This window comes from Oratosquilla oratoria, chromosome 28, assembly GCF_046742065.1.
Source record: "Oratosquilla oratoria isolate Oo_2021 chromosome 28, ASM4674206v1, whole genome shotgun sequence".
NCBI classification, from domain to species: Eukaryota; Metazoa; Arthropoda; class Malacostraca; order Stomatopoda; family Squillidae; genus Oratosquilla; species Oratosquilla oratoria.
Genome location: NC_134804.1, coordinates 44,798,900 through 44,825,237, shown reverse-complemented (window position 1 = coordinate 44,825,237; position 26,338 = coordinate 44,798,900). Strand labels below are relative to the sequence as shown.

Genomic DNA, 26,338 nt, shown 5'->3' with positions numbered 1-26,338 from the left:
CAAGTCGACCCTACCTGTCGAAAGCTGTTTGGAATGGGAAGGGTGGGTACAAATAGGCTGACACGGAGAAACCGTAGAGAATATTCGCTGGGTGTAAGTGAAATGACGTCTCCTACCCCGACGTATGCTCCCAATTGATGTCAATCATATAATTCCCCAGCCATATATTCGTATCCATTGTACGGTGAGACCAGAAATGTAAATGTTCGTCTTAGAATATGTTGTCATGATGTGAATCTTATTATCTTCATAGAGTTGCAATCAAACTAGGATTACGAATGTAAATATAAGTAAGTCCATATAAAGAAAAGCAATGCCTATGGTTTATGTCATATCACTCTGTTTGGGTCCTATTGCACAGAACTTCATGGTCTGAGACATGGGGGCATATGACACTGATGTTACACATGTTTTGTAGGTACATGAAGATTCGCTACGAAGACATCTGTCTCAACCCAAGTGAGGCGGGAGAAAGAGTCATCAATTTCCTGGGCTATTCTCAAACCCCTGACGAAGTCCTCAGGTACGACGACTCAGCTTCATTTGTCAAAATCTTTGCTCCCCCAGACAAAATCCTGGCGAACGCTGGGGTTAACTTCATTTGCCAAAGTCTTTGTTACTCCCAAATCCCTGCCAAAGTCATCAGGTAAGTTGGATTAGTTTTCGTCCAAAACTTTACTGGTGCTCCGAACTCAAGAAGCTCATGGGTACATCGAAATTCGTGATAAAGTCTTCAGGTGAGTGAGATCAACTCAATTTGTGCAAAGCAGTGCGGTTACAGTGGCAAAGTATATCATCAGGAAGTTACATTGATGTATAACAAAGTTGGGTGCAGCAAAAAGTAAACGAAAACCCAAACAAAATCAAATAAACAAGCAAAGTAACCAACTAACACACACTAAAGCATATCATTTAGTTGTTTATTCAGTTCACTACGTACTTGGCAAAATTGTGTCTTCCTACTCTTCGGTCAAACATTTCAACCGCCTCTGCGGGGAGCTTGATCTACTTATCGACTACGTGGTATGCGAAGTCGTTTCAAACTTCCTTTAGCTTAAATCTTTGCTCTGGCAGCTTGAGGCCATATATATATTACACACACACACACACACACACACACACACACACACACACACACACACACACACACATATATATATATATATATATATATATATATATATATATATATATATATATATATATATATATATATATGTCTAGTTAATACTGAGGTATTGACTGTATGTTACTGTGCAGTATCAATTGCAAAGTAGCATGCATCTAATGCTATATGGACTGTTTTGGGGTGCACCTACGGACTAGAAGCACACATCATTTGTCTATGTTAGAGTAAATTTTCTACTCATAGAGGAATGATGTTACCTTTTTGTACTACGACTATCCCCACTTTTACGTTGATCCTCTGGAACCGTCCTTTGCTACTTTTTAGATTATATTTCCCCTGTGTACTTTGTGGTAGGGGGAGGAAAGAGTTCTGTTCCCATACGAGTCTTAAAAGGCGACAAAGTGGGACGGAGTGATGGGACTAGGTATCCTGCCCTCTCTATACTCATCCTACGAGAAGTCAAAGCATGAGAGGGTCTGGGAGGAAATTTCCAACCAGAACCTTAAAATTTGGGTCATTAAATGTGCGTGATTGTGGCACAGATGAGAGTGAAAAGGAAGAGATAGGAAGTATGTTTGTGAGAAGGAAGATGGATGTGATAGCGTTGAGTGAAACTAAGTTGAAAGGGAGGGGTGGTTTTGATTTTGGGAGTATGACAGGGAGAATATCAGGAGTGAGGAGGGGGCAAAGGAGGAACAGAGTAACTCTGCTGGCAAGTTGATGAGTTAGGGAAGCACGTGGTGGACTGGAAGGAAGTATAGTAAAGGTCAATGTGGGGGAAGGATGAATCTGGGATGGGAGATGTGGGTTTTTGTAATCGCAAATGGACCTAGTGGTAATAGTGAAGAGGAAAGGGAGGCACTTAATAGGTTTACATGCGTGCTAGCAGAGTTTTGAGGTAATGCCAATGTAGTAGTGTTAGGAGATCTCAATGCTAGAGCAAAGGATGAGCCAATGGATAGATTAATAGAAAATTCTGGAGTGTCAGGTAAAAATTATAGGGAAAAATTGATGTTGGATATGTGTTTAGAAAGGGAGTAGATGATATCAAACACAGTGTTTAAGAAGAGTCAAGCATAATTATGTATACATGGGAAAGGTTGGTGGTTTAAAAGGGGGTTGATAAATTATTAATGGACTATGCAGTAGTGTCTAAAGAAAGGATAGGAAGAGTTTTAGATGTCCATGTTGTTGGAGAATAGAGGATGGTGGTGTCAGATTTTTTTTTTAATAGAATAGAATAGAACCTGAGAGTGGTGGTTAAGTGGAGAAAGATGAGGGAGTCAGAAGGTAGAGAGGTTGTTTAAAGTAAACAATTTGAACTACAGGATAAGGGGTTCTTGGTATATATATATATATATATAATATATATATATATATATATATATATATTATATATATATATATATATATATATATGTAGTGTCTTGTGTCGAAATATTCTCACTTTTCATATTAATGCACTTTAAATATCTGGAAACAGGCTTTTGTGTGATTTATTTCTAACGCCTGATATCATTTCTGTGACTCGGCACTATCTTTTCCAAATGAGGGAATTTCACCATTGAAAAGGATGTTAAGATTATACCCATCAAAACTTTTGCCATGACGACGTGCTTAATTCTTTATTCTATTTATCTATTTATTTACTTATTTACCTATTTCATTTATTTCAACAGATTAATTTTGATTTAGGTATAACGGGGCGGCATGGCGTCACCGTAGCGAACGAGTTTACTATTGCAAGGTCACTTCTTTTACTAATCTGTCCTTGCCTTGGTCTGCCCTACAGGTTTGTTCAAACGCACACGAAGAGAGGAAACATGAACGTGCCTTACAGCACTTTCCGTAACTCGAAAGACATGATGCAGAAATGGCGCCAAGAGATCGTTCACCATCAACTGAAGCAGATCGAGGACACGTGCGATCATGCCATTCGCGCCCTGGGATTCAGAGTCTTCCATGATATCCAACACGCTCGGAATCTAAACCTATCAGTCTTTAACGATGAGGATCCCGAGAGCTATTTTCAGAAACCCGATGGGTTAAAATAGATACCTCGAATATTTCGTGAACATGGTTCAATCTGCCCCACTTTCAAACGGACTTCCTTTGGTGTCAGGTGGTCTGGCTGTACTCATACGGAGATGTTTGCGAGTAAAACACTATGGATGAACGTAGCTCTAGATACCTGTTCTATGTTCAACTATGATATTTTACCTTGTCATCATGCCCTGTTTTCAAATTGCTGTCGACACCAAAGCAGGTCTTCTTTGGATCCAAACATCATTCAACAGTAAATAGCCAAATTCCACTTTACTGGGAGTGACTGCAGTGACTTTGCATATGACGACAGTGATATTGATAGTGATACTAGCACTACTCTAGTCTTGTAGGAATAAAAGAAAATGCATAGTGATATATAGTAAAACATAAAGTTCGTGTGGTTATGGAGTATACAACAGAATAGGAAAATCATCTTAACAGTCGAATTATCCTAAAGGATGGGAAATTTTTCATACTACCAGTTGAATGTCATCATAACTACACTCAGTATTACTCTAATCCATATATCATCATCACTACCACCACAAACACATCACCATCATAACTATTACCATAACACCACCAGTGCCAAAACACCACAACCATCATCACGATTTATCATTACGACTACAGCTTTCACATTGACACCAATACCACCCCTATAATTCCAACATCAACATTACCAATGGCAATGGGTCTACATTATCTTTACTACTGTTACCAGATCTGTCACTAACATCACACTATCACATCCAAGACATTATCTGAGACAAACAAGCTATGGTGCGCTATATATTACATTCTCTTAGGTGATCAAATGACTTTTTAGTTACGTTTCACAGGTATAAAATGTTAATTTTGAGCTATTGGTCGCCTCGGACATGGACTTTTGATTTAGTTTGTGATCGTTTTTAACCAATCAGCGTTCTGGACAGCAAGTTGTACACAAAATATGATTGGTCGAGAGTTGGCAAAGAACTACCATGTTTGACGGTCTTGCGAAGTTATTGATAACATGGTTGTCTGTCAACACAGACGGTAACAGATACACCGGACCTCGACGTCGTTATCAGAAACTGAAAACGTACGCCCAGGGGACGCGTCGCTTTACTGACACGCAGGCATCATTCTAACGGTCTGAGCAAACATGCAGTTACACTTCCCATTATAAATAGCTCTCGGTAGGATCGATCGACTTGCACAGCCATGAGATTTGTGGGCGTCCCTTTCGTCTCTTCCACCGAGTGTTGTCTCTTATGGAGATTATCCTGTGAGTGGGATCAACATAGAAGCCTGCTACATACCCAAACCATCCGGAGCTGACGTTCACAAACTATGCTGGTAAAAGGCTGTGACTCAATCTCAAAGGACAGTCGCTAGTCTGAAGATAAACAAATAAATTGAATAATAATAAAGCGACATATTGTAGTTCTTCGAAGACAATTGGAGCCTAAGACACCGAGACGTCGCTTCAATTCAGCACTGAGTGTCTTAAGTCTCACATGCAACCACCATCCATTGGTGTGTGTGTGGAGGAGGGCAGCTGCGGACCGTACGGTGTTATCCCAGGCGGTAGATGCTTAGCTGAGGGCGTGCCTCACACAAAAGCTCAATTCACGCAGGTCTACCGATATACCTTTCCGGTCCTGGAGGGGGCCACCCATCCTGGCCTGAATAGAAGACTAAAGATGCATATTGCTGGCCCCAAAAGGACACCTCAGCACAACCACAGAACTGAAGTATCGTTTAGCTTCCAGAACTTCTTTCTTCATGCCCTGTAGCGGCGCCATAGAGGGCATACAAATAGGCTATTGACTCATCAGGAGTTAATCTATTCATTGTGCCAAAGCAGTGTTGAGTACGAGATCAGACGGGGTTGGTAAGAAGTTAACATCTTTCATTACCATGGCATTGTTGACAGATCTCGTTGTAGTTGGCTGCAAACGATTATAGTATACAGACACGGCTCCTTTCCTCGAAAGATCTCCATCGATCAAGGTCCTGTTCAATCCACGAGCTATTATTGGTTGAGATGGAGATCAGGTGAATTTGAGACTGTCACGAGGAAGACAGGACTCGAACTGAACACTCATTCCACCCCCTTCGACTCATTGATTGCTGTGGATGTCGCCATGTGATTTTATTCAGCTGGAGGGCAGAATCGAGGCTCCACTTAGCCCTGACTGTCTTCTTCTCCCCTTCAGATGAACACGATCGCCTGTCCTTACCCAGGACACAATATATATAATGTGTTAATGTGTCAAAGGCGTTGGAAGACTGATGACAAAGAGGTGGGGTTTCCCACCACCAGCTGCGGTCAACAGTTGGGAAGGAGAAGAGGAGGAGGAGGAGGAGGAGGAGGAGAAGGAGGAGGAGGAAGAGATGGGTCGGATGACGAGGATGGGCTTGGGTAAAGAAGGAGGAGGAGGTAAAAACGTCTTACCCTTAATAAGAAAGACAATGTGTCCTGAAAAGGTAAATATGCCAATAAATGCATGATAAAAGAAAGGACAACACTGTCTTGAGAAAGTTAGATGTCTTGAAAGGAACTTCTTGGCAACCAGAGGCTCTGTGGCACCCGAGTCGTGTCGGAGGGTGCCAGGTATCCAAGTCCAACAGTCGATTCCGTGCCTCCGCCACGTAATCACCACAAGTCTCAAGCAAATCTCCTTTTGCCTCCTCCTCATCTCAAGAGGTAAGTTGTACACTACTGTTGGCTCTGCTGTGTCTTGAAGGTATTTATGAGCAGTCACAGAACCGCTAACGTTAACAAATTTGCCTCAAATGATTCCTAAACATGTTGGCTGAAAGTGTGGGTTAAGGTGGGCTTTGGATGTAAATGGTGAAGAAGGAATTACTAATGATGAAACGTGTAAAAGTTGGAAAAATAATTAACTTTTACGATTTTGCTGAGGAAAAATCATTAATGTTTGCGATTTTGTCGGGGAGGGGGGCGGCGGTCATTAACGTTTGTTATTTTGTGTCTGACAAGAAGACGTTTGATGTTTGTGGTGACCTCAAATATGTCAACGTCTGGGTCCTTTTTCAGCACTTTAGCTAAATTCACATTCCCCCCCTAAGAGTAAAAGATTTGGTTCTGATAAGAGGAACTGCTTGAAGCAGACAAAGCCACGAAGTCGTCTATTTGAGCTCTAGGATAACGACGACGCCTGCTACAGGTTGTTCCTCTCACGTCCAATGTCGATTGGTGCTTCTCTTTCAGCCCAGAGGGGATCAAATGATTCTTGTAAACACATTGACGACCTTGATAGATTTCAGTCTGGCTATCACGTGATGGTAGTAATCTGTGAAAGGGAAACCACCGAAACGAAAAGAGAGAGTAAGGTTCAAAGTCGTGTGTCATGAACCCCAAGAAGCCTGAGTAGATGAATAGCACCAACTCATGTTTACATCATGAAAGAACAAAGGACAAAGCCTCTATTAGCAACCCAGGCTCTTCCTCCTTTCGACTTGAGGAAGACTTCTAACGATCAAGACTTTGTAAAAGTAATAAGGGCTTCTTTGTTCTCGTATAGTCTTTCCTCTGTCAAGTCTCTGCAGGGATCGAAGACCTGAAGCGTTGATTTCGCTATGTACCCCTTGCTTATGTATTGCTGTTCTTTGGTGCCCAGGAGATCACTTCAACGCTGAACTAAATCGTAATGCATCCACAAACTGCCACTAACTTTAGGGTTGCGACCAATCTTATGGAACTCTGTACATCCCAGGTAAATGTTAAATCAGAGGGAAAGTGAACGATCAGTTCCTAATTGTTCGTGAGTCTGACGTATTCTCAAGCTTCATGTCCGATACATTCTGACAACTGTTTTATTACTTGTAGTAACTGAACCTGGAGTTTCGAAAATGGCTTTAGTCGTGGAAGCAGCGATGACTGGATGGATGTGTAGGTGGATGGATGAATGGATGGACAGATGAAGTGGTGGGTGGGTGAGTGGATGAATGGGTAGATGAGCGAGTGAACGAATGGATGGATGAGTGAATGAAGAGATGGGTTGATGAATGAATTCTACATTCTAAGAAACGATTAGACAACTTTATGGATGGGGATGACAGGTGGTGATGGATACGGAACTGCCTAGTGTTGGCCTTATGGTCTCTTGCAGTCTCCTTCATTCTTATGTTCTTATGTTCTTGCAAGTGAAATTTGGCACCGCAACTACCCTTTGCCTTGTTCAGTCCGTATTGAAGCCCTTCAGTACAGCCTTGATGGGGGTGGAGGGAAGGGAGGGGAGGGGAAGGAGGCAAGGGGAGGGCTGTCCTACATATTAATAAAATAGTCTTGCAATATCAGCCAGAAACAAGAAGCCGAATGTATACATATATATATGTATATATATAGATATGTATATATATATATATGTATGTGTGTGTGTGTGTGTATGTGTGTGTGTGTGTGTGTGTGTGTGTGTGTGTGTGTGTGCGTGCGTGTGTGTGCATAGGTAATATGTTTTACTTTTCTGAGAAGAGTTAAAGAATTACATTTTCAACAGTGGTATTTTTTACATCATTATCTTTCTTACAAAGTTAAAGAATAATTTTTTCACAAAGATCGAAACAATCATATTTTTTCAGCGATCTTTTGTTTCAGTTGGGATAAACAGACTTTAAGACGATTGCAGAGTGCAATTCCTCGATGGGTTTATTAATTGGACTAAACTGTGGAAAGGATTCTGGAGTGACGTGACAATAGTCAGGGATGAAAAAAAAAAAAGTTGGAGGGGAGAGGGAGGAAGAGGAATTCGCAGAATTCTCTTGGGGAATCCCGCAACATTAGATCACCGAAGAAGAAGAGGAGTCAAGTGGAGTGACGAGAGTATGGAGAGGATGGGGACGATGGGGAGGAGAAGAGAGGGGACGGAGGGGAAGGAAGGAAAGTGAGAGAATGAGGAAAGAGGTGGAACAGAAGGAGAGGGTAAGAAGATTTCGTATTTAGTAAGCAATGACCAGAGGCTCTGTCCTTGGCGATAATACTACCTCAAAAATCATTGTTTAACAAGAATAATTAAATCATTCCAAGAGGAAGTATCTGCAATGTAGTTCAGTTCGAAGTTTTAAGAATAATTTAAATAAGCACCCAAGCAAGATGCTGTAATGACTGTCATTTATTTTATATTATTCATTTGTTTTGTTATCATTTGTCTGTTTGTTTATTACTATTTGCTTGATTCTCATTTACTATTAGTTATATGTGAATTTATTATTATTTATTATTTACCTGTTTGTTATTATTTAACTATACCTATGTATTTATTTAATTTATAATTTATTTTATTATAGTCTTTATTTTACTTATTTATTTATTTATCATTATTATATATTTTTTTCGCATCCGACCTTGATATGGACCAAGAGGTCTCCTCTTAGCATGCTCCGCCTTTGTTACATAAATACAGAGTATAATTCTATTAATCACCCTAACGCGTTTCGTATATGAATTATAATTATATATAATACATATGATATATGATTCTATATAATATATAATTTCATATAAGTACAAATGAAGTGTTTAGGGGCCGTGCGGGTCTGTTGAAAACAAAGAGGTGGCGTCACGGAAATGAAATGTTTAGGATGTGGTATAGTAGACGCAACGAGAACTGGCCGCTAAGGCGGGGTTAGGGAATTTCCAGGTATTGCCACATCTCAACAGATAACACGGCCCGCACGGCTCGCCCACCCACCCGCCCGCCCGCTCTCTCTCCCTCTCTCTCTCTCTCTCTCTCTCTCTCTCTCTCTCTCTCTCTCTCTCTCTCTCTCTCTCTCTCTCTCTCTCTATATATATATATATATATATATATATATATAATATTTATCCATGGCGAGAACGTGCGTGTGGATGCAATGTTTTCTGAATGCAGTGTGGGGGCGTGGCCAGAGAAGGGATAGAGTGGCAACGTCGCTCTCTCCCGCACAGATGCCATGTCCACGAATCGAGGAAACGAAACCTTCGTATAGAAAACATTGCTTTGATTTATACCTCAGTGGTGGTGTGTGACAAAAAAATTATAATATAATTATATGTGGCAACATTATAAAATCATAAAATAAAGTTGAAATAAAATAGAATTATAAAATAATTATATGTGGCAACACAGGGGGAATCTCCGTGCTCCGCCCTAACGGCCAGTTTTCGATGCACCGAGTATAGTAGGACGGAGGGATACTAGAAGTGAATTAGTTCGTAAGAATATCACTAAAGTCTTCACTTATTCCCTAAAATATTGACTACAGAAAACATGGAACCAGTAACTCATGCGTGTAATAATAATAATAATAAGAAATATGGTACGTTAGAAGGAGAGGGAAAAGGAAGGAGAATGTAGAGTGTGGTGTGGTAGATACATCATGCAAGTATGTTACAAAAGAGGTGTGTGGTGAGTGAGTGAGGGGAGGCAAGGAAGAAAGATGGTTTGGGAAACCCAGGCCTGATCTTTCATAGACGGATCGTTTGTCGAGCGGGAAGACTTGAGACCATACTGCTGATGTGTCATAACCGTCGCGTCGTCTTGCCGACGACTTCGTGACTGCCTACCTACTTGCATTTGTTTTCTTTTTTCACTCTGCCACTAGTACACAAGATAGATTTATTTTCGACCGCCATGCACCTTGTCGACAACAGAGAGGTCTATTCACACCAACAAGCATTACTCAGGCCACCTTGTTCCCTCAAGGATAAAAATGCATCAACAAGCACAGCACAATGTGTGTGTGTACCATTGCAAACGCATCAAGATACCCCTCCCCCTCCCTCCCTCCTTCACTCATCGTCACCCGACCCGTAAACAGTATTTGTGACATTGCTGCGCAGCAAACTCACAATCTGCGCAAAATATCATTTGTATGATTAGTATTTAACTTAATCCGTCCAAATATAACTATAACTAACCTAACAACCTATATTAACGTAAATTAATCTAATATAACGTAATCTAAACTAGTCTAATACTAGCCTATCCTAAGGAAACCTAGTTTAACCTAACCAAATCTTGCGAAACCCACCCTAAAGCAACCTAAATTAACCTAATAATCTAACCTGATTTAATATAACCTAACCTAACCCAGCCTAACCTAATCTAAACTAACCCTAGCTTAATTAAATCAAACCCATCCTAATTTTATCTAAACTAACCTAACCTAACCCAGCCAAACTTAATTTAACCTAACCTAAACTAACCTGAACTAACCTAACCTAATCTGAACTAGACTAACCTAAATTAAAAGGAGATGGGGTCATTTCAATTTATCAGAAGACCATCATGACTAGAGAAGATGAAGTTAAATTTTTGTCCTTTTTCTCGTTTCCCGGTTATTATCAAAATCAAATTGATCATCAAATTATTTCTCATTATTTCTTCCGTTGATTAAAAAAAGAAAACCCTTATTTAAGCTACCTTCTTTGGTTTCTAAAGACTCCAACATAGTTTCAAGGTCATTTTAGGAATTTTCTTTTGCTTTATCATCAACTTGGAGAGGATTTTGGTAAAAGCATCCACACTACAACCCTTCCTTGAGGTCGAAGATCTCTTTAGAGAGGTCAAGTGAGGCGTACAAGTACGTGCTTGCCTGCTTTCTTCATGAAGAAACAAACTGGAGAACAAATCGCCTCTCATACATGCTTGCATGCATGCATGCATACACAAACAAACCTGCTCCCGCATATGTACATGCACATGCACAAGTGCGTGTGTAGGCCTGCTTCTCTCTCTCTCTCTCTCTCTCTCTCTCTCTCTCACACACACACACACATACACACACACAAAAGTGCGCATAATGTACGCGTGCATTTATGTGTGTGCACATACACATGTATTAACAAACAGATGAATACACTCGCATACGTGCGCGCTCACACACACACACACACACACACACACACACACACACACACACACACACACACACACACACACACACACACACACACACAGTTGTGGCGCAGTTGGTAGAGCGCTGGATTGGAAAGTACGGTGGTGCTCGCAGTACCCAGTTCGAATCCTGCCCAGGGCCGAAATTATTTCGGTATCGCTGTGCTTCGGGTCGTTACTCTGACTCTCGTGGGTGGGGAGTTGGGTGTGTGTGTGTGTGAGAGGTCATAGCATTACCCATAGATCGGTCATACGAGCTCTGAGCTCTCTTCTGGGAGGGAAATAGCTGTCGATCACGAGTCCAACACGTGATCCAAAGACCAAGGTGAATACATACACACACACAGAAGGGATGTCATACACACACACACACACACACACACACACACACACACTCACACACACACACACACACACACACACACTCACACACACACACACACATATATATGTATATATATATGTATATATATACATATATGTATGTATATAATATATATATATATATATATATATATATATATATATATGTATATATACATACATACATATACCAAGGCTTTTTCCCCCCTTACTAGGGAGGTAGCCAAAAAGGAAAAGGCATAAAATCATTCCCACCCATTCCATCCCTGAAAACACTCCACACCCCTCCACCCTCCCTCCCATCTTAGCACCTCCTAGATGACGGGTCATCCCTGCACCCTGTCCACCGCCCTGGGTCAGAAGCAGTGTCGCAAGACACAGCACATTCACAGCAAGGCCGCTTCATTAAATCGGCGACCCCCTCTCCGTCCCCCCACATAAAGGAGAGGACGGGGAGAAATCCCTTCGGGCTGCGTCAAAATTTTGCTCACACACACACACACACACACACACACACACACACACACACACACACACACACACACACACACACATGTGTATGTATGTACGTATGTATGTATGTATGTGTGTGTACATGTATATACTTTCATATTTTTGTGTGTGAACATTAATTTCCAGTCAATAAAGTATGTTGTGTGACTCTTCTCCGTAAGGATTACTGACGTCAGTACCCTGTAAGGGACCTTCATTGAAGTATGAACAGAATTTCGTGAAACAATGAGTGACAGTTCCATAATTTGACTATTCCCATTTTTGGTGCCTCAAAAACACGTAGACAAATAAATAAATCAATAAGAATAGATTCATAGAAATAAATGAATAAAGATATGAACAAGTAGATAAATTAATAAAATATCGTAAAGGTATATATATATGAGCTCATGTGACCTTATGTTTATATATGACCTTATAAAGATACGAATAAATAAGTAAATGAATTAAATATCATAGAGGTATATATATATATATATATATATATATATATATATATATATCCTTCTTGAACATGATTTACAGTAATTGTGGATATAAAACTTTGAAATTTACTGATGTGTTGATTCGCAATTGAAAATATTCACTGTCGCAGAAAATACAGAAAATGTGTATTTATGGATTTTGTAGATTTAAGACATTCTTTTAGATTATAAAGTGGTAATAAAAATGTAAAATGTCTTTGCAATAGTATTGTTTTTCCTTTTATTGTAGAACATCCTAGAAACAGAGGCTAACAAACTTTCTAGAAAGCATTTTACGTTCTTCCATGCATTCCTTGATTGCTAAGCAATATTTTGGTGAAATAATTATGTTACACGATTTATGAAATAATAAAGTGTATTTGTCGTCACATAAATATAATTATATGTTTTTTTTATTATATTTATATGTTGAGACATTGTGACGTCACTAAAATGAAAAGGACAACGTGAAATATAACGATGAATATGTCAGAATACTAAGATATAGAATTACGTTTGGTACGATTCAAATATGCAATTTTGTTGAAATATGAAACACCATAAGTAATAATTTAGCCATTCATTACTTGTGATAAATTATGACAATTTTTCAACATGAATGTAAAACCCAGTTACTTCATACACTCGAACGCCATGACGTTTTCAATTCTAAGTCGACAGTTTGTCTCAATAGGCAATATCAGTGCTTTTATTCTTGAGATCATATCGTTGCTGCATTTTATGTGTGTGTGTGTGTGTGTGTGTGTGTGTGTGTGTGTGTGTGTGTGTGTGTGTGTGTGTGTGTGTGTGATTAATTGCAATTATATGGTTACGTGCACGTTGGACGAATGTACTATGACGTTGCGTTGTCTTTCATAAAGAATCCTCCGCTCTCAATAACTCATTAAAAAATTAGCCAAAGAATAGACAAACTGACAACTTAAACCTGTCGACATGAATGAACGATTTTTTTTATTCTCGTTTTATTTCCTTTCGTATGTCTACGCCTTTGGTCATATAACAAAAACAACGCAATTAATATCGGAAAGAGAACAGACGACTTGACGTCATAAGGAGTAGTTTTATAGTGCCAATTGATTTATCAATTCATATGTTCATTCATTTCCTTATTTGTATATTCACTTATTTATTTACCCATTAACTTATCTATTTATTAATTTATTTGTCTATAGATTTATTCATACATCTATTTAATTACTTATCTATTTATTCATTTATCTATTTGTTTATTTGTCTATTTATACATAATATAGCTATTTACTTTTTATTGATTTATTCATGTCTATTTATTTATTTATTTTTCTATTCATCAATTTATCTAGTCATTTATTCACTTATTTATCTATTTACCTATTTATCAATTATATATTTATTTGTTTAGTCATTTATGTATACTTAGTTTATTTTGTTTGCTAACTTATTGATTCTACTTAAATATTCTATTATTTACCCATTTACTTTCTGAAACAAAATTATCTATTTCTACTTGGACCCTGTCTATGACGTTGCTTCTTTTTAGGGAAACGAAAGATAAGGAGAAGAACATGAAGGAAACTGACCATTTTCCCCTTAAGGGTCGTAAAGAGTCGACAGATACGGAGAACCTCTCCGTAGGTACGGACGGGTCTTCCAGCTCGACGAAGCCTCTCTGTGCCCATCCCAAGCTGACGAAAGACTTCCAGTCTTCAGGTAAGCCAACGAGATATTTGGTTTGTTGATGAAAAAAAGAAATAGAATAGAGTAAGATTGATGAAGAGATGAATACTAAATAAAAAAGATAAAACGAAAGGAATGGATAGTTTAATATATACTTGCATGAATAGGTAGATGAAACAAATAATTATATAAATAAATAAGTAAAAAGTAAACAAATAAACGAATAAATAAGAATATGAATAAATAGATAAATAGAAAAACGTAAACGGAACTGAATAAACAAATTGATAAATAGATTAATAGAAACGAAGAATACCTTTCAAGGACGAAAGAATTCTGACTCGTGCGATGGTTTCTGCAGATGACGAAGACGTGGTCGTTCTCGGCAGTGGCGACTTCGGACGCGCCATCGCCAGTCGCCTCCGTCAGGCGGGTCTTGGAGGTGCCGTGGCAAGCAGAGACCCCGAGAAGAACAGGTAATCTACAGCTCCTGTTTCATGCGCTCCAAAGCAAGGAGACATGTTAGAACCATCCTTGACTATGCGGTACAGTTTTGGTCTCCGTCCTATAGAATGGATTCAATAGAATTCAATAGAATCAATATATTCAATAGAATCAATAGATTCAATAGATTCAATAGATTCAATAGAATCAATAGATTCAATAGAATCAATAGATTCAATGGATTCAATAGAATTCAATAGAATCAATATATTCAATAGAATCAATAGATTCAATAGATTCAATAGAATGAGCACAGAGGAAAAGAACCAAATTGTTACATAGGCTCGGAAATTTATCTAACGAGGACAGGCTTAGACAATTTAATCTACATTCTCTGGAAAGACGCAGTGTGGGGTGATCAAATAGAGGTGTTCAAGTGGGTCATGGGTTTCAACAAGGGTGATGCAGACAAGGTCATTATATTAAGACAACAGGGCAAGACTCGCAGTAATGGATTTAAAATGGACAAGTTTAGATTTAAGAAGGAAACAGGCAAGAATTGATTTACTAATAGAGTGTTTAATGAATGGAATAGACTTAGTAACCATGTAGTGAGCGCTGAAACTATCGGTTGTTTTTAAAGAGGTTATGTAACTTTATAAATGGGGATGATAGGTGGTAATGGACATGGAACTGCCTAGTGGAGGCCTTATGGTCTCTTGCATTCTCCTTCATTCTTATGTTCTGTTGTATTCGAACTTGCGTCCATTTTGGACGTGTCAAGATGAAAACCAATATAAAAAAAAGAAAAAAAAAAAAAAAAAAAAAAAAAAAAAAAAAAAATTAAAGTTCATCCACGCGATTGCCAAAGGTTTCGAAAAAGAACACCTCACTCCACAAGTTTGACCTGAAGTTCCTCCTTTTTGTCCTCTTCAGGAGAATGGTGGAGGAGATGGGCTGTACCATCGGGACCTACGAGGAGATCCTGCCCGAAAGTCGCATAGTGGTCCTAGCAGTGCCCTACGAATGTCACCAGGATCTCCCTGCCCGCCTCCTCAGCTGCAAGATCCTTGTTGACGTCAGCAACAGGTGAGTTCTTCTTCTTCTTCTTCTTCTTCTTCTTCCGAAGGAGTCGCTAGTTGGGACGATGTGAAGTCGTGACTCTCAACGTCTGAGTTGGGGTTCAGTGGGAAGTTCTCTCTTTATCTATCTATATACACACACGTATAAATACATATGTGTGTGTGTGTGTGTGTGATTCACCATGGTCTTGGATAGCGTGTTAGACTCGTGATCGACAGCTATTTCCCTCCCGGAAGAGAACTCAGAGCTCGTATATGGCCGATCTATGGGTAATGCAGTGATCTTACACGCACACACAGATACACCCAATTCCCCGCCCACGAGAGTTGGAGTAAGGACTAGCAGCGCAGCGATACTGACATTATTTCAGCCCTGGGCGGGATTCGAACCCGGACCGCCGTAGTGGCGGCCGGGAACTCTTATAATTGCGCCATCGAGTGGTGCGTGCGTGTGTGTATGTGTGAAGATAGATATAGGCAGACAGAGAAATTCCCACATTTCCTGTTTACTGAATACCATCCCAAGCGTTATGAGCCGCTACTTAACATCGCTGGCCGAGCGGGTTAGGGCGTCGTTACTAGCGACGAAGATCAAGGGGATGGCTGTTCGAACCCTGCCACCGGCGAAGTTACAACAAGGGCATGGTTTATTAAATTCCACGCTACAAATTCCTCTGTAAAGGGGCAACGTTCTTGCCTCCCGGTAGGAGTGAGTTTGAAACGTTAAACCATATCACACACACACGCACACACACACATATATATATATATATATATGGATGTAGCCCGGTAGCGTATTTTCATGTAGGGCTTGTAGGCAAACAAGATTGAAGGATGAAAAGGATTCATTCTTGTATACAACGTACACTTTTCTTGTCTTATTCATTAAACTCCACCTGACGATAGTTAGACCCGTCCTTGAGTATGCGGTAGTTTTGGTCTCCGTCTTATAGAATGGATATTATTCACTAGAATCGATACAGAAGACTGGCACCTTAACTTACACTCTCTGGAAAGGCGAAGGGAGAGTTCGAGAAAACAATTCCAGTTACTTTCCCTTTCAGGCATCCTGAGGAGAAGGCAGGGCCGAAGAGCATCGCCGAGGTGCTTCAGGCGTCACTGCCCGGGAGTCGGGTGGTCAAGGCTCTGAACACACTCTCCGCCTACAGCCTCGAGACTGGGGCCATCCAAGGCAGCAAGGAGGTAAGTCTGAAGGAGCCAAGAACTGGGACAAACGAAAATAAGAGTTCAGTTTCAGATAAGTGAGGTTTTTTTTCCCTTTCAAGTTCAGATCATTCAACTTGTGATCTTCACTTCTGGAATCATACCCACCTTCACCTAGAGGTGAATTAAGTCATTTTCTCTTTGATCAGATCCCCATCTGTGGCGACGACCCGGAAGCTCGCCAGGCCGTGGCCCAGGTGGTAAGGGATCTGGGCTTCATCCCAGTGGACTCTGGAGGACTCGGGGGGACATCGCGCCTCGAGGATCAGCCTCTCAGATTCTTCACACCCGAGTGGAGGTTTGCCTTCAAACTATCAGCCGGCTTGTTTGCTTTCGTTTGGCTCTTCTTTCTCTTTAGGTAAGGCTTCAAACTACGTCTGATCGTATTTTTGTGAATTATAAGGTTGAATTTTATATAGATTAAGTCAATGATTCTCAATATTTTCCGTTGATCATCCTTCCTGAAAATCGAATATGGTTGTTCTCACCCCTATACAAAAAAAAAAAAAAAAAAAAAAAAAAAAAAAAAAAAAAAAATCGAGCTTACACTTCTAGATACATATACTTCAAGTTGGAGATGTAATGATAAAGAAAGCAATCCACAGAAGCTTAGAACAAATGTTTGTTTATAGTCATGAGAAGTATTCACAATAGCTGATCCAGACAGCCAATGGTCATGGCTCACACCCTGAAACTTGCGTAATCTTTAAGATAAATTGCATGTCTCAAGGAACCTATATACCATATCTTTCTCGTTTTATTTTCATCGTTTTAAATGGAAAAACTTCTGGATGGAAAAGTGTTGCAAGTGGAGTTCCTCAGGGTTCCGTTCTTGGGCCACTTCTATTCATAGTATATATAAATGATATAGACCATGGACTAAAATCTACTGTTTCCAAATTTGCTGATGATACAAAACTGTGCGGAGTGGCAATTGATCACTCAAACCAATTAGATATTCAAGAAGATTTAGATCAATTACAGCAATGGTCTGAAAAGTGGCTAATGAAATTTAACACGAATAAATGCAAGGTAATGCACATAGGTAAAAATAACAGTAAGTACGATTACAAGTTATTTGGAAATTCGTTAACAAAAGTGGATAGTGAAAAAGATCTCGGCGTAATTATCAGTAACGACCTCAAATCATCCAAGCAGTGTATTTCAGCCTCTGAGAAAGCAAATAAGATTCTGGGACTGATTGCGCGATCTTTTGATTTCAAAAGTCCATCACTCATTAACAAGCTATATAAATCGTTAGTTCGTCCACATTTGGAATATGCTGTTTCCGTATGGTCACCGAATCTCATTAAAGACATTGACAGACTGGAAAAAGTACAACGGCGAGCCACAAAGCTGATTCCAAATATCAAAAATAAATCATACGAAAATCGACTTAAGCACATGAATCTGTTTTCCCTAAAAAAGCGTAGACTCAGAGGTGACTTGATACAGGTCTTTAAGATTTTAAGGGGAATTGACAACATCAAAAGTGACCAAATTTTCACATTGAATGAGAATCAGACAAGAAACAATGGTCTCAAACTGTCCGGAAATAGATTCAATTTGGAAGTAGGTAGAAACAACTTTGCCAACCGTGTAGTTAATGAATGGAATAAACTTCCTGCACAGGTAGTGCAATGTAGTTCAGTTCGAAGCTTTAAGAATCATTTAGATAAATACCTAAGTAAGATGCTGTAATTATTATAATTTATGTTATATTATTTGTTTTTGTTTTGTTATAATTTGTCTGTCTGATTTTCATTTATTATTAGTTATATGTCAATTTATTATAATTTACTATTTACCTGTTTGTTTTGTTATTCAACTATACCAATGCATTTATTTATGTATTTTAATTGTTATTTACATTGTTATAGTTTTAATTTATTATTAATATGATTTTTTTTTTTTTTTTTTTTTTTTTTTTTGCATCCGACCTAGATATGGATCAAAAGGTCTCCTGTCGGCATGCTTTGCCTTTGTAATCCTTTGTAATCCCTTTGTAATAATAGGTTAGATAGGATGATGTCTATATTACATTATTACAATAACCAAGAATATGTCGTGCGTTTTTAATTATATTACGTATATGAAATTAAATAAAAAATCAAAAGTGCATTAGCTTATCTCACTTGTTCTCGCGGAACCCTTAGGGACCTTTTGCGGAACCTTAGGGTTCCGGGGAACCTTGGTTGAGAAACGCTGCTCTAGGCCCTAGAGGCTAACCCCTGGGGTACGAAACCTTGAACCTGGGGGTACGATACATTATAGCCGGTGCAATGATACTGTATATTTACAATGATAAAGCAAAGCAAGGCTTGTATCACTAATCCCTTTCATATGTTTGCCCTGTATTTGTATCGGATGGGAGTACGAGAAAATTTTCTGAGATACCAAGGGGTACTAAGGGCACTGAAAAAGGTTAAGGACCATTGTTGGAATGCTTTCGTCTGAGACTAAGAACCACTGACTTAGTGTGACGCGTTCAATTACTCAGGCTTGTGTTGGTCTCAGGTTTCAGTTGTGTCGCGGACTAACCGATGGCGAATGGTTCCCAGAACGATTCGAGTGGCTCGTTCTGACCAACACACAGCTCTCTTTCTCTGTTGCTGCCATCACGCAGCTCACCCTCGTCTATGCACCAGGTAAGGTCAAATGTTTGCAAATTATTCCTCATGGGGGTTGATTACACGAGTTTTGTGACTGGAAACTGGTTTCCATTCAGAAAGCAATGATGGTCACGTCTAACTTTGATTACCTCTCTATTCTGGTTCGTTCCTTAAATCTATTTCTTAGCACAACTGTGACTTTATCTCTCCTGTACAATATTGTTACTATAGATAGAAACGTTGATTTTTGCTGACGATATGACCTTGATAAAAATAATAATAAATTCTTGTGTTTGATCGTATACCAACAATTACCACAATTTTTTTATGGCTAATATATTTCTAGATATGATATTTTCCTCATCATCAAGCTCATACAGTATTTGTAAACAGAATTGTATAAATACAACAACAACAAAGGGTGTATTTGCGTAGCTCCCTTACAACATGGGTAGGTTTGGTTGGCCCTGATATTAAATGATTTTCATTTTTCTTAAAAAGATATATACCATCTCTGGCAAAATATTTAGAAGGGTGAAATAGTTCTCAACTGGCGTACAGCTCAATACATTACCACAAAATTATCTTTAGTTCTTTTCATCTTTCGTGTCTGGAGTTCAAGACTAAATTTTTATCGCTCCTCTCGTGTTTCTTCATGGAAATATAGCCTTCATTTCAAAGGATATGCAATATTCTTTCGAAAATTAATAAGCCTAGGATGACAAGTTTTCGGATAAATGCCAATTTCATAAAAGAGTATCTTGCGGATATGTGCGGCGTTCAGAGTCAGAGGGGCATCCTCGCCACTTTTACTGATTTCGAGTGAAGCACTGATCATGAAAAGCGTAAGGCGAAACCGGTAAAAGTGGCGGGGATGCCCCTCTGTTTCTGGACGCCTCATAGGCACATCGTTCAATTCGGGATGAACGAAACGATGTTTGTCATCTAGACAGGTAGTGTCATCTCCATTGGTCTTGAGACGGTCCTGATTTTTATTTATTTATTATTATAATTATTTTTATTGTTATTATCATTATTATTTTCTCTTTTTTTCTTTTTTCTTTTTATCTTCAGGTGTTCTGGCGGCGTACCTGCAGCTGTGGAGAGGCACAAAATACTCCCGTTTCCCACTCTGGCTTAACAGGTGGATACGGAGCAGGAAGCAAATTGGTCTTCTTGTGCTTCTTATGGGAAGCCTACACGTATGTACTCTCCCTCATCTGTTAATCACGTCTCCAGATCACTGGCGTGTGTATGTGTGTGTGTGTGTGTGTGTGTGTGTGTGTGTGTTGCACGTTTCGTTTTGCAAACAGCAATGCACATCATCAGGTTCCTCGTGAAATGTTTCATATGAGAATCGTTTTGCCAATGGGCATGTGCAACCCTTCTGTAGGTGACCACACACATACATACACACACACACACGACTCATGGCGCAGTGGTTAGAGTTCCCGGCCGTCACCACGTCGGTCCGGGTTCGAATCTCCCCCCCCCCGGTGAAATAATTTCAGTATCGCTGCGCTGCGGTCCGTTACTCCAACTCACATGAACTGTCACAGCATTACCCATAGATCTGTCATATATGAGCTCTGAGCTCTATTCCGGGGAGGAGGGGAAACAGTTTTCGGTCACTAGTCCAACATGTGATCTAAGACCATGGTGAATCACACACACGACTCGTGGCGCAGTGGTTAGATGGTTAGAGTTCCTGGCTGCCACTACGGCGATCCGGGTTCGAATCCCGTCTAAGGTTGAAATAATTTCAATATCGCTGCGCTGCGGGTCGTTACTCCAACTCACGTGGACGGGGAGTTGGGTGTGTGTGCGTGCGTGTAAGGTCACAGCATTACCCATAGATCGGTCATACATGAGCTCTGAGCTCTCTTCCGGGAGGGTAATAGCTGTCGATCACGAGTCCAACACGTGATCCAAGACCATGGTGATTCACACACACACATACAGACTCTCCATAAGAGCAAGTGATCATGGCAGGCCCAAAACGCCTGCGAGCAATTGTTAGAAAAACTATCCTCGGGATATATCGTACAAGATAAAAAGAATATATGCATAAAATAGAAAAAATGCAGTTTGGGCAGACACAATAAATTCTATACACACATGACTTAAAACATGTGCATACATACATACATACAGATACATACATATATACACATACATGAATACATACATACATGAATACATACATATATACATACATGACAAAATTTTCACATTGAATGAGAATCAGACAAGAAACAATGGTCTCAAACTGTCCGGAAATAGATTCAATTTGGAAGTAGGTAGAAACAACTTTGCCAACCGTGTAGTTAATGAGTGGAATAAACTTCCTGCACTGGTAGTGCAATGTAGTTCAGTTCGAAGCTTTAAGAATCATTTAGATAAATACCTAAGTAAGATGCTGTAATGATTATAATTTATGTTATATTATTTGTTTTTGTTTTGCTATAATTTGTCTGTCTGATTTTCATTTATTATTAGTTATATGTCAATTTATTATCATTTACTATTTACCTGTTTGTTTGTTATTCAACTATACCTATGCATTTATTTATGTATTTTATTTGTTATTTACATTATTATAGTTTTAATTTATTATTAATATGATTTTTTTTTTTTTTTTTTTTTTTTTGCATCCGACCTAGATATGGATCAAAAGGTCTCCTGTCGGCATGCTCCGCCTTTGTAATCCTTTGTAATCCTTTGAATACATACATTCATAAATATACATACATAATCACTTAGACAAAATGTTGTAGCACATTTGTAAATAATAATCACGTAGAACCCACAGTCGGAATAAAAGGAAGCTTTAGAAGAAAGTGTAGCTTCTATATTTCGGCTAATAGCAGGCTAATAGCAGGTACTTTCCTGAAGAGGGCTATAACTATTAGCCGAAATATAGAAGTTACACTTTCTTCTAAAGTTTCCTTTTATTCCGACTGTGGGTTCTTTGTGATTAATACATACATAAATACATATATAATTACACACATACGCAAATACATACATAAATGAATACATATAGGCATATATATAATACATACTGAAATAAATACAAACACACATGCATATTTGCATAGTCAATATTTTCTTTCTTTTAACAGGGCAGCTTGTCTATCATACAGAAACTACAACATGCGATGGACTTCTCCTGGGTTATTGAACTCCAGATTTTGGCAGGTTAGTGATATTATCAACTGGTTTCCGAGACACTTGAGTGTCCTTCTTATCTGGCTTGTGTGTCTCTGTCTTCTACCTCGACACTTGTGGACTGTTGTCTCGTTGTTGGAACTCTTCAGTCCTTTACTACAGGGCTGACAGTCTTTGAAAAGTGGCATTCCTTTCTAATTTCTTGTTTATTTATTTCCTTCTTTCTTTTTCCTTTCTTTCTCGCTTTCTTTCTTTCTTCGTTTCTTTTTTCTACCTGTTTATCCTTCTTATCTATTTACTCGTTTTATTCATCTATTTCTCTCCTTATTCATTTACTTATTTATTGATTATTTATGTATCTATTTATAATCTACTTTATCACTCGTTTTATTCTTTTATTTATCTACATGCATATTTATTGATATATTGATCAAATCATTCATGTTTTTCCGCACTTGATCTGTTATTCACAAGAAACAAAAGCACATCATAGAACCATACGACAGATTTTCTTTGAAGGCTACAAGGCAAGAAAGAGCTTGTCATAATTTTTGCCATTAATAAATAAATAGATAAAAAATGGAACGCAATTAGTTGTAGTTATTGCTATTTATGACAAAATACACGAAAGTAGCAAATGTTGTCAATGGCTGAAACTTGTCGTTTACCAATTTGTGGACGCCATGAAGACGCTTTGAAAACCAGATATTGTTTTTAGTTGGATAATATCCTACTAATACTTCTACAATGTTTTGGTCTAAATTTAATCTGGCGGGGAAACTAAAGTTTTCGACATCTACACTCGATCTCAAAGAATATACGTCCTTTTGTCTCCTTTAGGAGTTATCTTGTGGTTCCTACTGGTGATCCTCGGCATCTTGTCTCTGCCTTCCGTGACGACATCGATGTCGTGGCGGGAATTCAGCTTCCTGCACAGCAAGATCGGGTGGCTAGCGCTGGCCATGGCTTTCGCTCATGTGGCGCTGTTGAGTGGCAATTACATCTTCTCCGTGTCCTTCCGATGCTACATTCTCCCCAGAGGAACACAGGTAAAGAACATAAGAGTGCAGGAGACTGCAAGAGACCATAAGGTCTACACTAAGCAGTTGTATATCCATTACCACCTGTCATCCCCATTCATAAAGTTATCTAATCTCTTAAGCGCGCACTGCATATTTATTACACGGTTACATTATCTGTCAAGACAAATAATATAAACTGGTAAATAAGTAAATGACAAATAGGGTAGCCAATTATAAATACCCTCCCATATTTTAAGCAATAATCACCACCAAAGATTTGAGTCGGTGTTGTTTTTATTTTCTTTTTCTGTTACTTAAGTTCAAACATGTTTGTTCAGCATAAGGGCAGATTTAAGAAAAAGAAAGGAATTTCTGGCAAATTGAGACCGCATTTGTCAAAGAATTTGTTCAAATACTTTCTTGGCGAGGATTTCCGAGTAATCCTCGAATTACAAAAAATAATACTCATTGCGACCCCATTTGTTTAAATATTTGTTCAATTTTCACATTTCTTCTTGACAATTTTTGCGGTCTCCCGAATTATCGGTCGAAACAAGACCAAAACCAGCCAGAGGTCGGACACAGCCCAAATGTGCTGTTAGTATAATTACGGGTATTTGAACAATGTTTACATTGTCTGAACATTTGTCTTTCAAATCTGTGAGTTCGATATAATTTGACGGGAGGTTGACATGTCGGTATTATTCCAGTATCACGCAAGCACAAATTCATTTTTTTAAATTTCAAAGACCTATTTTTTCTTCTATGGAATGGTTACGTTAGAGTAGGTTAGGGTATATTACGTAACCACTCGTTTGAACCTTTGTCTTTCAAATTTGTAAGTTTCATGTCGTGAGACGTCTGTAATATTTCAGTATCACGCAAGCAAAATTTCACTTCCATAGTTTATTTCAAAGATTGCTTTTTTTCTTATGGATTTGTTAGGTTAGGTTTGGGTGAAATTCCAGAATCACGCAAACACGTATATTAAACATGAATTTTACGTTGTCCAATAGCTCCTAACGTGATGTGTCCTGACCTTACCTAATGTAAACATCCCACAGAAAAAATTATCTTTGAAAAAAAAATGAATTATGTATTTGAGTGCTACTGGAATATAATCGAATCTTATGTCAGGCCTGCGCTTTGGTCGGAATTTCGTAGATGTGGCCGGTTGAGACTTAACTTTCCGTCAAATTATGTGAAACTTAACAGATTTGAGAAACAAAGTTTCAAACAATGTAAACGTTAATCATATAACGTTTCAAACTGCATATTTAGTCCATATCCGACTTTTGGTTGGTTGTGTTTTGTTGTGGTCGATAATTACTCAGAGGGCACTACGCTGACCAGCTTCCTATATGTTGTATTTTGCAACACTGTCTTACAGAAACGTTGACAATTTATATATATTTTGCTTTTTTTTAGCTCTGCATCATCTTGCCCTTCCTCACACTTCTGTTCAAGATACCTCTCATTACGCCTTGCATCGGTAACCCGCTCAGCAAAATTCGGAGAGGCTACGAACGACTAAACACAGATCCCTCAGAATCTGTGTAAACAAAAACATTGCGGCGACATTCGAGACTTAGTGTTGTTCTTCCTCTGCCCATATAACACAGCCATGCCTTTTATCATAAGACAGGTGTGATTTTAAACACCGTATTGTTACCATTATATAATAGCCAAGAGACGAAGAATTTATTTTCTCAATTTTAGTTTTTACATCAACTAATGTATATAATATTACGCTTTACATAAAATCTTTAGTGATATACACCGATGTTTTAATATCATGTACTTGGATTCGTATAGACTGCATGTGTGTGTGTGTGTGTTATCGCTATTCATGGGAGATAAGTTTAGAATTATTCAGTTTCGAAAATAAGATATCCGAAACAAACTAAAAACACGAACACCGATGCAGCCGATAAATACACAAGAGCATAGAAATTGAGGAGACTGCAAGAGATCATAAGGCCTACACTAGGGAGTACCATGTCCATTACCACCTTTCAATCCTGTCCGTAAAGTTATCTAATCTTTTCTTGAAGCAACCAAGTCTATCACTCTTTAATTGTTGATAAACCAATTTTGACCTAAATTTGTACAGGAAGATTAACAAGAATATTAGAAAGAATAGTAAAGAAGTGAGTGAAGTTTGGAACCATACGCAATAAGAAATATTAGAAAAGAATGTGAGACAATACTTACAGTAAACAAAGTTTAACTGAGGATAGGAAGAGGGAATAGATGGTAACAGACGTGCAGGAAACTGTCGTATCTGGTAACACAGCTGTAGGAAACTGTCGCATCTGGTAATACAGATGTAGGAAACTGTGTATTGTACATTGTCACACATGAATAGATATAATATTTCTAAACACAATTTTGTTACCATTACATAATAGCAAAGAGCAGAAGAATATATTTTATTCAATTTTACAATCACTTATGTATATAAGATTGCGTTTGTTTACATAAATTCATTATAGTCATATACACAAATGTTTTTGATATGTACTTGGATTCATATATACTGCATGTGTGTATGTTTGTGTGTGTGAGTGATTTTTTTTAAATTAGTTTTTTACACTATATTTTTCTGTATGTAAAATATTTAAAATGTATAAAGTATTATTTATTCTTTATTTCCATCTCCTATTTGTTGGGCTACACTCAGCTATTTCATCCCTGTGCATTGA

General features: G+C 38.6%; 2 protein-coding genes across 2 annotated transcripts; both read left to right on the top strand.

Annotated features, from left to right (window-relative positions):
* The first annotated feature begins 77 nt into the window (after window positions 1–77).
* LOC143040369 (carbohydrate sulfotransferase 1-like) lies at window positions 78–5,073 on the top strand. The gene is made up of 2 exons (XM_076211361.1): window positions 78–523; window positions 2,922–5,073. The coding sequence occupies exons 1-2, from the start codon at window positions 327–329 to the stop codon at window positions 3,181–3,183; spliced, it is 459 nt and encodes a 152-aa protein (XP_076067476.1). The 5' UTR covers window positions 78–326; the 3' UTR covers window positions 3,184–5,073.
* LOC143040504 (metalloreductase STEAP4-like) lies at window positions 4,864–26,273 on the top strand. The gene is made up of 12 exons (XM_076211595.1): window positions 4,864–4,914; window positions 5,722–5,870; window positions 13,942–14,111; window positions 14,440–14,554; window positions 15,459–15,611; window positions 16,669–16,807; window positions 16,978–17,186; window positions 19,346–19,476; window positions 20,515–20,642; window positions 22,566–22,641; window positions 23,452–23,660; window positions 25,062–26,273. Exons 1-12 carry the CDS (start codon window positions 4,864–4,866, stop codon window positions 25,191–25,193), a joined length of 1,662 nt encoding a protein of 553 aa, XP_076067710.1. The 3' UTR covers window positions 25,194–26,273.
* The last annotated feature ends 65 nt before the right edge of the window (window positions 26,274–26,338 follow it).